The sequence below is a fragment of the Atractosteus spatula genome, chromosome 5 (assembly GCF_055471065.1).
Source record: "Atractosteus spatula isolate fAtrSpa1 chromosome 5, fAtrSpa1.hap1, whole genome shotgun sequence".
Taxonomy (NCBI): Eukaryota; Metazoa; Chordata; class Actinopteri; order Semionotiformes; family Lepisosteidae; genus Atractosteus; species Atractosteus spatula.
In genome coordinates, this window is record NC_142710.1 from 17,564,752 (window position 1) to 17,580,496 (window position 15,745).

The following is a 15,745-nucleotide window of genomic DNA, read 5'->3' on the forward strand; positions in this document are numbered from 1 at the left end:
TTTTCCTTATTTGTGTTTATGTTGATCCTTGGTTGTCTTTAATCAATTATCTGAGCCTATAGTCTATGCTGGACCTAAATACGTGCCCAGAAGTTTTCTTACCCACTAACCAGTCCGAATTTGCAATAATACATTAAAAAAAATCATCTTCATAAAGTAAGTCGCAAGTCCCACAGTATAAAATCAATGCTTGGAATATATTACGACTTCAAACGCATTTAACAGATGGTCACCTCAGAGGATACAATTTTGTGACGTGGCAAAACCGTAGATTGCGGCTCCATTTTACTGCGCATGCGTGGTGCACATGCTTTCTGTGTGCTCTTTCTGCAATCTGCCTGGCACAACTTCCAAGTCGCGGTACATTAGCTGTCATATAAGGAAATCAAATACTTTTAACTTATTTATTGAATTATCATGAGCTTCACCATCGAGGAGAGAGGAAATCCCAACACCCTGAGTTACAGGGTGTTTTTAAGTAAGTAAAGCTTTTAAAATAATTAGAGATATCCTACTGAGTGCTGAGTTTGAGTGGTGTGTAGGCTGCTCAGCTAAGTCATTCATTACTGAGCAGGCCTGCGTTCCCCTCATGCACTTCGTTTAATCTTTGTTCAGTACGAAACATTTGTATTAGACGTGACGAGAAATGAGCTACACTTGTAATTCACCGACGTATGTTGTGCAGAGAGGACCTTCGGTGGTTTAAGATCCCTATCCTACCCGCTTGTGCGAGTTCGTTTTTGTAATTAAGAGGTTTTATTTCAGGTTCGTATTCGTATATGAGCCTGTTTTTTGGTTTTACTTTCAATTTCGTGCGCGCACTACCAAAAGTCCTCACACTTTTCTTAGTTCTGATTCCAAGTCTGTATAACACCATTAATCGGAACAGTTGTACAAAAAGTCACCTTATTCATGAAGAGCGCAATAAATATGCTGTTTTTATGCGGTCAATTGTTTTGTAATATGAACATTTTTTCTTAACTCGTAATAATGAAGTTTTATGCTGAACGAATGATGAGCTGGGTGGCATGGGTTCTTCCCAGCTCTGGAATCCTGGGTTGGATTCTGTTGTTACTACCTGCATTGTGGAGTTTGTCTGTTCTGCCAGTGGTGGTGTGGTTTTTCTCTAGCACATGCACATAGGTGTTTGGCTGTGCTAAACTGCATCTTACCAGGGAACGTCATACAACTGAAACAACTTCTCATGCTTGACATTGAGGAGCAGTCTTATGTAACATGTTCCTTAAACCTTTGAGAGATTGTAATTTTTAACTGTTAAAAGGTAATTAGGAGGGATATTACCACTATAGAATTGTAAAATAGCATGGTGCCTAAGGCAATATGCAATGCATTTCAGCTTTTCTTACCACAGAGATCTGTTTAAGTGTTAAATGCCCTTTTCAGTTAAAACTGTAATCTTTTAAATGCCACACCCTGAATTAAGTCTTGTAAACCAGGGATTTCAGCTGAAGCTCCTGGTTGTCCCCAGAAACAAAGGAGTCTCCCCCAGTGTAGTTCAATAAACTGGCTCCGTTCACATCTGTTCACTCACAGTTCCACTTTTAGTCTTTTACATTAGTTATCCATCATAAGAAATGTGGATTTGATTATACAGTATGTTTACTGGCAGGCCTTATTGAGAGGGATTTCTTGGAGAAGTGTTTTCCTGCCACAGACCAATCAACACTCCTAAATTAATTGACATTAATTGAGAATTTTCTCTTCGGAGATTTGTGATTGTGTGGCGATATTTTGTTTTCCTACAGAAGACTCCAAAGGAAAGTACATTTCTCCATTCCATGATATACCGATTTATGCGGATGAAACTCAGGTAAAGTATCTTGTTACATCTAGTGGTTTATTAATATTTCCTAAGATGCTGTACAACTGGATATAAAGGAGAAAAAGCTCGCTTGTTGTTAGTATGGGTTTGCACTATTTCTGAGATATAAAATTTGAATTTGCACTGCTTGATATGCAGTTATCTGCTTAGGATTTAGCAGAATTTTCAGCTATGAAGCGTTGTTGCAAAGGTGTTTTTATATGCTATACATACTCTGTAGCCTTAGACATTGTGTGGAGAGGAAAGGTTGTAGTTTCTGTTTAGCAATCTTAACATTTTATCGTGACAAGTGTTTGTTACTTAATATCCTAAAGTGATAAAGTGGACTTTGCAGTCTTGCAAATCAGACAAAGCCAACGAGACACACCTTCTGTTATATCTTGATTTCTTATGGTATAAACAGTAACCTTACGTGACATCCTTAGCCACACATTTCTGATGCAGTGGAATCTTCTTGCTTTAAGTAAGATTCTACTTGTTATTAAAGCTGAAATAACCACATTACTAGCGATGGTTTTATGTAAGTGACACTGAGTGGGTCATACCTATAATTCTAGAGTTCACTAGTCCATACACAAATTATGTGGATTATGTGGATTATAGGAAATTATAGGAACTTTAAATCTGCAGACAGTAACGCTGGCATGCATAAATATGCCCTTTTGCCGGCTGCAGATTTTAAGATGTATTTGAATTTAATCATTTAGGCTGTTTAAATTTTTAAAGTTGTTTGGGAAAAAATGTTCAGGCATTTTATTATGTATTGAATTTTATCATTACGTGCTTATTATGTCAAACAAAAGTCTGCAGAAGCATACATTAACAGGTTTTACCATTATGTTTTCAGGATTTTGAGATCTATGGTATTTTTAGGGTGCACGGATTTATTACATTGTGCATCTTGAAATCAGTTTAGTCTTGTAAACCATTTGAAAACGTGTACAAATTCCTAAGAAGTGTAGATAGTACTTTCACTGTAAAGCTTTGGCACTAAATATCTGCAGCAAACTTGATTGGATATTCAATCATGGCTGAACAAACTCATTCTTTTGTGATCGCATGGACCTGGATTTTGCTTTGCTTCAGTTCGGGACTAATTCTGCATTGCATTTTAAATCAATAGGACCTCTGGAGGTATTTGGACATCCTCAACCACTTTTAATAAGAAGCTGTCTCAAACAGTGGACAACTATCAGGATGATATTGGGGATATTGTTCTGAGGGAAACAGTAGCAGACAGGTCTAGATTGAAGTGGAGTCAGTGGCCATAAGGAATGTTTCTGCTGAGTTTGCTACATACTGTAATTGCGTAGTTTTGGAAGCACATCTGTCTTGGACTGATTCATCTTCTCGGGCTCTGAGCTGTAAACTACCTGCCAGTCAAGCAGCAGAGATGTAAACTCGTCTCTGTCCTTGAGGGGCCGTTTGATCAGACTTCTAAAAAACACTGTTAGGAGTTTCAGTTTCAGATGAAGTCTTTAAGACCAATTTGATATGGCCTCAGGCAAGAACTGTCAGGTTAAAACAAATTCCCACCAATAAATTCTGCACTGCAAAAACAGATGCAAAGTCTCATTTTTTAAATCAAGAAGGTTCAGCCATTGTGTCTGAGAAGAAACACTTGCTTGGTTAAGTAAATCCATGTTTTTTTATCTTTCTTTTACCCCAGTGGAAAATGCTTCATAGGCCCCATATCTGTGTTTAATTGATGATGAGGATTATGTTAAATGTGGTGTTTATCTGTCTCTCTGAGGTCCCTTCCAGGTGGCCTGTCTGCTAGAGGTTTTGAAAGCTTCTTGAGTGCTGTCTGATGAACCTGTTGCTGCAGTCAAAGAGCTTTTCCCTGTCAGCATGCACACTGTAGAAATACAGCTTTTCACTGAAGATTGCTATTTAGTAAAAATAAATCAAATCCCACACAAAGGTAGAAATTTCAAGCTGCTAGATGTTTGTAAAAGCAATAGTTACTTTCCGAGCCCATGCAGTTATTCTGTCAATGGTACAAAAAAATGAACCAGGTTATATTGTTAGCTGGGAATGTGTACTGATTTATTTAGTAGAAGCTGAATAGTGGATTTACCAGAAAATGGCAGAATACCCAAGAAACATGACAGATGCCTTCTGTTATTAAGATTTTCTTTCAGAGGCTCAGATGTAACTTTTCTTCCCCTCAGGCAAGGGGTGTTCAGCTCTTATAAAACATACACATTTGTTATTGCAGTGAAGGCATTTTTCTCTCTCTTTTGGCCTCATAGAAATGATGCTTTATTTTCTGAAAACATGATGATACTGTCGCCATTTTACCATGTACTTAATTTATAAAGCAAGAATTATTGTTACTGTAGAACAAGGAAAACAATTTGAGAGCAGCAATGGGAAATAGATGTTTATTATTTGGTTGCTTTCAATCTTTGCTGCTCTTGGTTGTTTTTTTTTTTAGCTTTGAAGGCAAGTGCCTTCTCTAGCATTACAGTAATTGAAATTTGCTGTGGAGTACTTCTGTGATTATTAATCTCCTAGCAACCACTAGAGCACTTAAACCCCCTGATACACTGATCTTTTCCTACCTGTTTGGTATGCATTTTAAAAAAGACACTTATCTGTAAAGAGGATAGTAGTTCCAAAATAGCAATATTTCTTTTAGGGCTAATTTTACCTTAACATTTGGGAGCTTAACAAGGGCTTGTTCTGAAGAAGCCAAAAAATCTTAAGGCTGTAAAGAGAAGTTTCAGAGTTGTATGACCAGGCATGATTATTTTTTTATTTTGGCTTTCATCATATTATCAGTTTTTACTGTTTTAAACTATTACATCAAAGGGTCAAAATCCAATCATGCAGTATGTATTTAAAAGTTTCTATTACAAAATAGGTTTTTAGGAGCTGTTAAAGTTGTGACACAGGGTGTTGAGGTAGTTACTGATTTTAGTTTGTGATTTCATCATTTAGAAGGATTACAAAATTAAGGAACAAGGAAAAATGTCAAACTCTTTTAGATGGTAAAATCAGTGTATGAAGGCAGTAAATACGATAAATGAATACAAATCGCAAGAGTGTACTTGATTGTATATGTGCCTTCACTTCTTTAGAAATAGTAAAATTTTGCAAATCCATATTCATAGTGTACATTACAGAAGTTTCTATCAAGAAGAAATATTGTAGCCCTCTTTATCATAGATCTTCATGAATTGGGTTGGAGTTCATCCATGACTCCATCCATCTATTTTCTAGCTGTTTAATCAATTACAGGGTTGTGGGGGAGCTAAACCTATCCTGGCCAGCAGTGGGCACAAGGCAGGGTACACCCTGGATGGGACACCAATCCGTTGCAGGGCGTTGGAGTTAATTTTTGTTCATTTTTCTTAATGTCTTAGAATAATTTAACAACCTGTTGCCCAAGCTTTTCTAAATCGGGATGCACTTGGTAACACCATGTGGCTGTATAACCTAACTGGCATTGTGAAAATGCAATACGAAAACTGGAAAATACGTATTTTATTTTCTAGGTACAAAACAATAGGGAATGTTTAGGAGCAGCTTCCTCAACCTAGTGTATTTCAGTCATAATCCAGATTGCAATTCATTTTTTACATTTGTTATTGATTAAAAAAATCCAGACGGTGATTTTTTTGTGAAATGCTGTGTTAATGTAGACATCAAAGAACCTGGTTTATTGTAAATATCATTAAACATAACTTACCTGGGTATCCAAGCAACAGAGCTTTTATCTGCTAATAGTAAATATAGAGGGCTAGGTTTCATCAGACGGAAGTGCTTATTGGGTACAAAAACATGTGTGAGGTTACAAAAGACAGGAGGTTATTTGGCCCATCTTGCCCTTATGGTAGCTCGTAGATAATTGATTCCAAGATCTCATCCAGCTGTTTCTTGAAACTAGCTTGACGAATATCGGCTTCAGCAACATGGCAGGGTAGCTTGTGTCTCCTGTTCTCTGTTTTAAATGCAATTCCACTAAGTTTCTGCTTCAGACAACTTTTCAAAGAAAATGTTTTAATTTAAGTGGGTAAAGATGAATCCCAAGAAATAAAACCTACCTTGCCTCAGTTCTATCTATTGAAGCCTTATCTCTTAATATTAAGATAAATTTCTGTGCCTGTAAATCTTTGTTTTGCTTAACACTAACAACTTTTTTAACAGGACAAAGTTTGGACTATGTTTTGCTTTTTCTTTGGGTATTTTCAATTTTTCTTTGTTCCATAGGGTGTTATGCTTAGCCTGTACAAACAGTAGGCTGCAAAGTTTGGACTTACAATCATTAGCTTCCAATATTATTTTCTAATTCTGTCTTGAATGTCTTGCTTACAAAGCCAAATTTCATCATTCTCATCTTTGTTTAGAACGGTCTTTGGGCAGGAGAATGTTACTGTAACTGGAGAGCCCACATTATTTAGTGGTTGCAAGACATTTGTTTGCAAATAGACATTGTTGGGCTGTTACAGTTTTTCATATTCCTGAAATATGTGTTTGTCTTTGGCTTAGTTACCCAGTGGAGTAATTCCTGTTGTATTTTTTTTCTTGTCCTCAGAACATCTTCCATATGGTTGTTGAAGTGCCACGATGGACAAATGCAAAGATGGAGGTATACAATTTTATTTTTACCATTTAACATGTTTTTGTGCATGTCAAATACTTAGACAATGTGCTTGAGTTCTTCTGGAAGGATATATTTGTCCATATAAATCATTTGCCCACAATAACTCACAAATGGTTTAGGCAACTGGAAGATGCCACTGTGCTGTACAAGTCTTGACATATTTCGTGCAGCATGTCAGCAAAATGTAACACTCCTTAGGGGCTTAAAATCTTTTGTAGGAAAACTGCTTGGTAGTTAGCAAGCAATGGATCCAAGGATGTCATCCAGCCATTTCTTGGAAGATGTCTAGGTTTTCTTGAAACATGGCTGGATAGCTTATTTTTTAACCCTTTGGGTAAAAAAGTGCCTCCTGATCTCAGTATTAAATGCACTTCCTGGCGTGTCCTGCTCAGATTTTGCTCCTGGTAGCCAGTAAAAAGGCAGGAACTGTGATGTTTTACTGCTGTGGCAGTGAAAGTATCAAAGCTTGGGCTGATTTAAATCAACAGCATGCTGTTATTATGATCAGATTCTCATATTGACCCAACCATTGAAGACTGATATGTAGCTGGTTTTCAGGGTCATAACATCATTTTGAAAAATAGGAACTACACTTTTCTTTAGGCATTTTCAGTTAATCTAACTATGTGGGCTTCCTTTTGTACTGATTAATCTTGTGAGTCTTCCTAGGGTAACTTGGTAATGTCATTGCAGTACCCTGTGTCTCTGCAGACCTCAGCTGGAGCCGCCTTTATGGGTGTAGTTGTTGCTTTGAATTGTAATGAAGGTGGTAAGAAAGGGAACCTTCATGTGCCAGAACAGTTCCAGCAGGAAAAGCTTTTGATCTCTTTCCAGCCGGGAGAAGTATAATCCTGCTTGGTGTCGGCTGTGCTGCCCTTTAAAGAGAAATTGGATTTCAAAAGAAAAAGCCTCCTGACATTTTATTCTGATGTTGAGGTTCTGTCTGTTGTTTTATTAAAGGAGCCTGGAGTTCTTCTGTTCGTTCATTGAGGTTTCAGGAAGAGATTTGAAAGGTTTCTGTGTTCTGACAAGCCATTTAAAATCTGTCCATCATTTCTGAAAGATATAAAATGTCTTTGCTGCTGAAGAGCGTTGGAACTGTGCTTCAGCAATGCATTACTTTACCCAGATAATTTAGCGGCAAGCAGGAACCCCACTGAAGTGTAGAGAAGTGTTTTTTAACCTTTTCCATCCCTCAATGGACTTGCATGAATAGAACAACACAAGCACTTTATTAATTTATTTATCCGTCTTATAAACCATTTTTTCAAGGCTTAATCTAATTTGGCCTTGAAGCCACCTCATCCCAGCGGAAGGAAGCAGTCTTCAAGTATTTGAATTATTAGGACTTTTGTTTTGAATGTATTTGCTGCAATCTGTGATATGAGAGTCTTACTATTACCTCAATCTCCTCCAGATTGCCACAAAAGATGCTCTGAACCCCATCAAGCAAGACGTGAAGAAAGGGAAATTGCGTTATGTTGCCAATGTGTTTCCCCATAAAGGCTACATCTGGAACTATGGAGCAATTCCGCAGGCAAGTTGTGATGGCAACAGGCGGACATAATGACTCAGCAGGCTTTTGCAATAAGTAGTGCTGGGGAATAGTAACGCATGAGAATGATTGGAATAAAAAGACTGGGTTCAGTATAAGAACTGGGTTCCTTATTATTCACTTATATTTTGAAGTCTTAGGACACATGAACGTGAAGAATGGGAATGAGACAAGCTCATCTGGTACTTGCTCGTTTGGTAGTTTCGTAGCTATACGAGACATATTTTGTTCAGCCGTTTGAGCCTCAGCTACCTGACTGGAAAGCTATTTCCAGATATGCATAGTATTTGCATAAAGAGGGGTTTCCTCACCACCATGCTTATTAGCTTTTCGTTTGCAACTGTGACCCTGTTCCCAAGTTTCATTGCCGACTTTGAAATATTCACCTGGGATGACTATTTACGACGGGCCCCTGATACTAGATATTGTTCTTGTTGCTCTAAGGTTATAATATCCGTTTTTTTTATGGTTACCAGAATAGATCAATAGGTGCTACTCTTGCCTCTTGACCAGAATTTCCAAAACCAAACCTGTATCATGACCAGGGATACTGTTAAATAAATACTACTAATCTTACCCGTTTGTATTGTATCTGTCACAAAAATATTTTGTAAATAATTGAAAATGGTAAATGAAAGTTTCCAAAATGTCTTAGGCTTGCGGTTTACATGTTTGTCTTCTTGTAGCTTGTTTTGTGCCTCTCTTGTGTCCATTTATTTGTAGTTTGAAGTAAAACAAATCACTGGGATTCTGCCAGGCTTTATTCTTGTGGCTTTAATAAAGTAAACTGCTCAGGACTGAACCAGGGGGAGGTGCAGTTTTTAATTCTGAGCTACCTAATTACTGAATTGAAAGTACTAGCTGAGCTTTGTAAAGTTTGTAAAATTCCCGTCTCTCTCTGGATGGTGGAGTGGCATGGAACTGCTGTTCCTTTCCTCCTGGCTTTTCTCTCTTTTCCTCTCCCTGTTACCACCTTTTGAGTTTTGTGCCATCAAAGTAAATTCTCCTACTTCTCCTCATTGTTTTTCGCAACTTCCCCTCCCTCCCTCAGTTCACTCGTGTTCTCGGTGAACAAATCTTCCTCCTTTCTTCCCTCTCCCTCTACTTTGTGAACGTGCAAGGGGTCTTCAGCATTCACTGCCTCGCCAATCTCAGCTCCTGGGCTGTGTTACGCCCTTTTCAGCTCCCCTCCTGCTCTCACTCTATCCCTTGACTGCTCCTGTTACTACTTCCATCTTCTTCCCTTGTCCAAGTCCGCCAAATTCCATTGCTACCTTCCTTCACAGACAGTCCTTGCCGTCTCTCTCCACCTTTGTGTCCTCTGTGGTCTCTCACCTTTCCCTTACTGCCTCATTTTCTAAACTTCACGCACACTCTGCTACCTCCACTATCTTCTCTGCTCTAACTCTTTCCCTTTCTTCCTAATGTCCACTCGCGTCTCACCCTGCTCACTCCTCTACTTCCTGTTCCTGGGTCTCCTCTTCTCTGTGCTTGGCCAGAACCAAGCTGCTCTTGATTGAGGGGAAATGCAGGATGTATAAATCTCCTTGTTTTCTGTGGCCATCTGCATTGTCCATCCATCATCCAGTCTTTTTCCCACAATCCTTGTAAGCTCTTCCACACTTTCTCAGGCCTCCACTTTCTCTTCCCCTTTCCTCTGTCTCAAACGAGGACTTTACTTCCCTCTTCTCCTCCAAAATCTCACTCTCCCCCCTTCAGCTTCCTCTCTCCCCACCTTCTCCTATTTCTCCACCAGCTCTTCCTCCTGCTCCTCTGACAGGCTGTTTTCATCACTGCTCGTCTCTTCACTGCTTTAGTTCTTGCTCTTTCATTGTGTTCGCATGGCATGTGATGCTGCAGTGCTCTTCTAGCTTGTGTCTTATTGCTATTTTATCTTAGCGCGTACGAATGAGCATTCCTTGTATTTAAACGTAATGTCAATTTTGTGGATTGCCAGTTGCCCAGGATAATGGTGTCTCTTTAGCAAATGATAAGTGCATGCTTGACAATATTGCTTAACTATCACAAAAACACTAGCATCTTTGGCTGGTGAGGTATTGTAAAGTTAGTGTCCCATTAGAACACTTAAAGACGCTTTTCATATTGTTTGCTTGAAGGATTCCACTCATTTACTTATTTAGAAATGTTCCCATGCATTATGTACAACATTTTCAGAAGTACTTTTTGTTTTAAGGTCATTAGTTCCAACAAAGAATTTGTGTATGTGATTATCTGTGTTTTGTGTTAGAAAATCACAAAAATGAAAGCTTACATTTCCATCTTCTGTGTTAAACTCATTCATCATGACAGCCAGCTGATTTGCTTCTGTAACGGCAGCTATCCCGTTCTATTCATAGTCATTAATTCTTATCTGTTAAGGACGTTTTTCTTAATGGCACAAACATGCCTTTGATTCGGCTGTTTGAATGTGATTGTTGTACTTCTACTCCGGCAGACTTGGGAGGATCCAGGTCATAAAGACGATGACACAGGGTGTTGCGGTGACAACGATCCCATTGACGTCTGTGAAATAGGCAGCAAGGTATTTCATTACTGATATCAGCGGTGGAATATTAATGGCAACAGTGATGTCATCATTCCTATCTAGTTAGGTAACAATTCAGAGATATGGTCTGAAATGGATGCACAATAACAGTAATTAGAAGTATTACTGCCACAATTACATTCTTTTAAAAGTAAACGTGTACTGTTCCCATGTTCCGGCATGGTCACGTAGGTCTAATTGCCTTTTATTTTTGCCATCATTTTAGGTGTGTTCCAGAGGAGAGGTCATTAAAGTGAAGGTTTTGGGCACACTGGCATTGATTGATGAAGGAGAAACAGACTGGAAGGTGATTGCAATCAACATTGATGACCCTGAAGCAAAGGAACTTAACGGTATGAGAACTGAGGCTTTGATGATGTGCAACAGCTGCACCACTAAAGCTAACGTGCATAAGGAAGTGATCTGTCGATTAGAAATGTATGCTTCTGGTATATCACTGTATTTCTTTCAGGAGGCACGGGACTAATAAGATTGTTTTATGTTCCAGTTATGCCATTATGATAGCCTGAAAAATGACTTGGCCAGCCATCTACTGCAGCTTTTTTTTTCTTTCTTCAAAACAGTCTGTTTTGTACAGTGTGGTTTCCGTTACTGAGGAAATAAAAAAAGAACAATCAGGTGCATAAGGGATTGTGGAGTTCAGAGAAAGAGACCCACAGGACTGATTTTCTGAGACCGTTTTCTCTTCTCAGATATTGATGATGTCAGGAGGCTGAAACCAGGCTACCTGGAGGCGACGGTGGACTGGTTCCGCAAGTACAAAGTCCCAGATGGCAAACCTGAAAACCAGTTTGCATTTAACGGCGAGTTAAAAGACAAGGTACTTGACCTGAGCACAAGCACCTGAGTGTTCTGCTCTTTTAAATGACATGAGGAATTAATTCACTTTGTAGAAGCAGTAATGACAAAGATTAGGTTTACTGTTTTTAATAAAAATGTGATGATATGAATTGTTGATTGGAAGAGGCATTAGTGTGTTGTGCTTCAAGGAAATGGATTATATTTGTTCGAGTACAACATAACTGAAATTACTTTAAGACTGATTTAGAAGACATCATTTGACTCCAAAGCCTCTACAAGATGCATTGGAAAAGGCCTGTAGTAAAGAATAAATGACAATTTAGGAGGGATTTCTTTTTTTTGACTATCTCAATTTGGAGTCTGTAATCTACCAAAATATTAAAAGCTGCATAAAGTAACAGCACATGTTCTTCTTGTGCGATTGGTGGGATGATTCAATTTAAAATAAACAAATGCAGATGTTCAATTCTGCATTTCCCAATCCGGGTCCTGGTGACCCATACTCCTGCTCCTTCTTTTAGATGAGTCCTCACTAACACAATCAAATCCTTCATTGACTTAATGATAATAAGATGAATTTGAACTATTTGTTCAACCATTAAATGAAATAAAATCCCAAACTTGTGACTGGAAACAAAATGCTAATATTCAATTGACCCGACCTCTTAGATGTGGAAAGGCTTCAATTTTCTCATGAAGGTGGGAGGGAATGAAATCCAGCAGGTGTGGGTCACCAGGCCAGGCCATCAGGATTGGGAACAGCTGATCTAGAGCAATGGGTCCAAAAGAGATCAGACCAAGTAGACGTTGTCCCCTTTAAAATAAGCAGATTCCTGTTCATTAACCATATCCATGTGCACATATTACCTTGGATTCTTAAGGTTTTAAATGGGAAAATCAATCTTTATGATGGACTTTATAATAAGGCTTTCTGAAAATCTAAATATATGTTCAAAGAACTCCTAGTGAGTTAGACAAGACCTTTCTACTGTAAATCCATGATGGCTTTTTTACAATGCCATGGTTTTCCATCTATTCTCACTATTCTAATTCTCAACTAACTATTCAACTAAGAATTCTGACTATTCTGTCATTTCAATAATTGAAGACACTCCTCCTGTGGCAGTAGTAAGTGATTGGTCAATAGGTAAATAGTGTCCTGGTTCAGTTCTGTTCCCCTTTTTTATAAATTGGTGTTACATCTTCAATTCTACAGTCTTCAGGTACAGTTTCCATTTTGGGTGAGTGCTGAAATGCCTAAGCAAGGGTTCTCTGAATATCATTCCTCATTTCTTTGAGTGTGACTGGGAAGACATCATCAGAATGTGGTGATTTATTGGGCTTTAGCCATCTAATGCCCTGTAGGCCCCCAGCATCAATTATGCTAAAATTACCCAATACCAGTAAAGCTCCTCTTAAAACATGGGGTGTGTTATTGATGTCTTTTACTGTAAAATGGATTGAGATTACTGCTTTAAATACATCAGTGGTCATCTCCTGGGATTATCGACTGCAGTACTTTGATTATACTGCAATGATTTATTTAAAAGGGGTGTTTTGCTGTTAAAGTCTTAGTTATATACAGTTTTGTATTAGCTTGTGGTCAGCATTACTTATACGATAATGACTTGTTTGCAAATGCTTCAGAAATTCATGTGGGCACTAAAATAACTTGTTGTACTATTAGTTGCTCTGATGAAATTGCATTAGTTTCTCTGCTGGATGCCTTCGATTTCTATGTGGTGTTAATTAGGCAATCAGCAATCATGAGCCCTTGCCACGCTCTTCGTACTCAGTGCCACAATTCCACTTCGCCTCGCAGATTCATAGAATTAATCAATTAATCAATGTAGAACTGTGTTAAGTGGGCTGCGAAGCTACAAATTTCAGCCGTGCATTTGGCATGATCAGTATTAGCTCCCGATGGTGGCTTGCTCTTGAAGCAGGGAGCTGATTGGAATCATTTTGTAATTGCAGTAGATCCAGGCATGTGGATGCTAATGCACATAAGGTTCACTTTTACATTCCTTTGTTTGCAGGACTTTGCCATCGAGATCATAAAGAGCACCCATGGTTTTTGGAAAGCTCTGGTGTCTAAAAAGACGAGCAGTGGGGAACTGAGCTGGTGAGTTGCTAACATTTTGAAGTGGCTGAAGTTTAAGGCCCAGGTTCTGCAAGCCCTGTTTACTAAAATGTCAAGAGAATTAAAAATATATATTTGAACTACATCTGTGCAGCAGTCTAGAAATAGACCAGCTGTAGATACCCAGGTTTGTAAAGAGCAGGTATTCATTCTGAAGTCATACACTGCACATATGAGTAATTAGTACTTGTCTTAGTTTCACTTCAGATTGAAGTACGTTATGCATTAAAGATGTAAAAAATGCAGCGGAAAGAAAGCACTTTGCATTGAAATATCTGAAATGTCACCAAGAGAAACGAGGTCACCTAGTACTTACATGATGATAGAAAAACATTGAGTCAGCCGTCTTCATGAGACGACTCAGTCTGGAAGCTGAAGCTTTGCTGGATTTATACTTTCATTTTATTACCAACTGGAAGGTGTTAAAGATCTTAAGTGGGATTTTTTTCTTTCACTACAGTACAAACACTTGCATCTCGGACAGTCCTTTCTGTTGCTCTAAAGAAGAGGCTCAGGCTGTTATTGATGCTGTAAGTTTTCTGCTTGTGTGCTGTTCTGGTCCACACATTCTGTGTTATTGTAGTGGGTATTTTAAATGGTAATTTAATGCATACGGCTGACATTAGAGGTTGTGCGAACCGGCTTACCAGCGCGGTGACTTCGCCGCCCTTCTCTGTGAACAGCAGGGACCGCAGCCGTCGGCCTGATGGGAGATTTCCCTTTAGCTCAACTGGCTGTCCCTGTCGAGTGATGCCGGAGGCCCGGGTTCGACGCATACCCTTGTGAACCCGAAAGCGCTACAGTAATGTTATACCACTGGGTGATCTTATTTCATGATGCAGTTCTTGAAAGATCACTTTGACCAGTTTAGAATGTTTTGTTTATATCTCAATGCTTGTTTTAAAGGAGTTTTTTTTCCTTTCTGAACTTTAAGAAGCAAGTATGAAGTGTAAACGTCAGACTGTCTAATGGCACATCTGTTTCCTTGCTGTTGTAGACCTGTCCTTGTGGAAATCCAGAACCTCTTCCATCAACAGGTGTGTACAGTTCATTAACATTTTTGAGGAATTTTCATATTTTTTTGTTAAAGGATATGACTAAAACTGGCCTCTTACTTGGACACAAAATACCCAGTTGTTGTAAAGGGGAACTTTCACACTTTTATGGTTATACAAACTTCAGATACAATTGTCTGTTTTTTTGTTAACTTTTCAAAGTAGTTCAGGAAACAGAGAGGCTGATATCTATTCCCAGATTTTTTTCACAATTGAGAATAAAGAGATGCAGACCCATATGAAATACTGTGGCTGTCTGTTTCTAATGGCCAGGAATCTCTTCCCTCATGCACTAAGGGAGGATTTGAAATCTTAATAAAAGCTGTATTAAGTTTTTAATTTTATGACTGAGTGAATCAATCAGATTAAATACTCCAACCATGTGATGATTTACAGCAACAAATGCACTTCAAAATTTGGTTTAAAATACTTTTTGTTTTTGCAGTGGACAAGTGGCACTATTTGGGATAGCAGTGACCCGAGAGGAATACCTGAAGGGTGGACCAGAGCTCTTTGTCATCTGCCTAGAAACTGTACTTGAATCAGTCTTTAAATATTAGGTTTTAGGATTTAAGCATATCAAAAAAGTAGACAGTGGTGGAAAATAATATAATCTTCATTTATATCAAAGTTAGGGAGACATGAATAAATCAGTCTCAATAAAACTAGCTTGTGTTTTACTTTATTTATGAAAGCCTTTGAGACTTGAATTCTTTTGCTGTAGATTTCCAATCATTGTAATTAATCTGTTTAAACCCAGGAGCTGCAGCTGCAAGCACTACAATGTTTGCTTTAATAAAACCTTTCCTCTTCGTAAGACATCTGTTTTGTGTGTTCAGACTGTTCTTCTGTATTCATCTGCAGTACTGTTAAAAAAATGCTACCCTTGTAGCAGAAGCGTCACCAGCTTGTAGTCTGATCTCCTAGATCTGTAATGTTAAGATCGGCTGACCCAGTCAGGATGGGGATGGGAGACCTGCTGTAATGACAATGGACCAGCAGGTGGCGCACGTTTCCCCAGACCAGATTTTCCATTTCATCGTGACCAGGAATGTTCGAATAATATAGATAAGATTAGATTTTATTGTCCCCTGAGGGAAATTTTTATGGACACGAAGCACTCCTGTACATTTAAATAGAATAGAATGCAAAAAAAAAAGAGAGAAGAAA

The 15,745-nt window shown here is 38.5% G+C and overlaps 1 protein-coding gene across 1 annotated transcript; it reads left to right on the forward strand.

The window, feature by feature from the left end:
* Positions 1-309: 309 nt before the first annotated feature.
* Positions 310-15,400, forward strand: LOC148834638 (inorganic pyrophosphatase-like). Its single transcript, XM_088916515.1, has 11 exons — positions 310-478; positions 1,767-1,831; positions 6,387-6,440; positions 7,873-7,992; positions 10,466-10,552; positions 10,782-10,908; positions 11,269-11,396; positions 13,417-13,502; positions 13,981-14,050; positions 14,518-14,557; positions 15,021-15,400. The coding sequence occupies exons 1-11, from the start codon at positions 418-420 to the stop codon at positions 15,044-15,046; spliced, it is 864 nt and encodes a 287-aa protein (XP_088772641.1). The 5' UTR covers positions 310-417; the 3' UTR covers positions 15,047-15,400.
* Positions 15,401-15,745: the final 345 nt, after the last annotated feature.

Coding starts and splice junctions, on each gene's coding strand:
- LOC148834638 (XM_088916515.1), top strand. CDS start 418: ATGAGCTTCACCATCGAGGAGAGAGGAAATCCCAACACCCTGAGTTAC. Junction 13,503..13,980: donor AGCAGTGGGGAACTGAGCTG/GTGAGTTGCTAA, acceptor CTTTCACTACAG/TACAAACACTTGCATCTCGG. Junction 14,051..14,517: donor CTCAGGCTGTTATTGATGCT/GTAAGTTTTCTG, acceptor TTGCTGTTGTAG/ACCTGTCCTTGTGGAAATCC.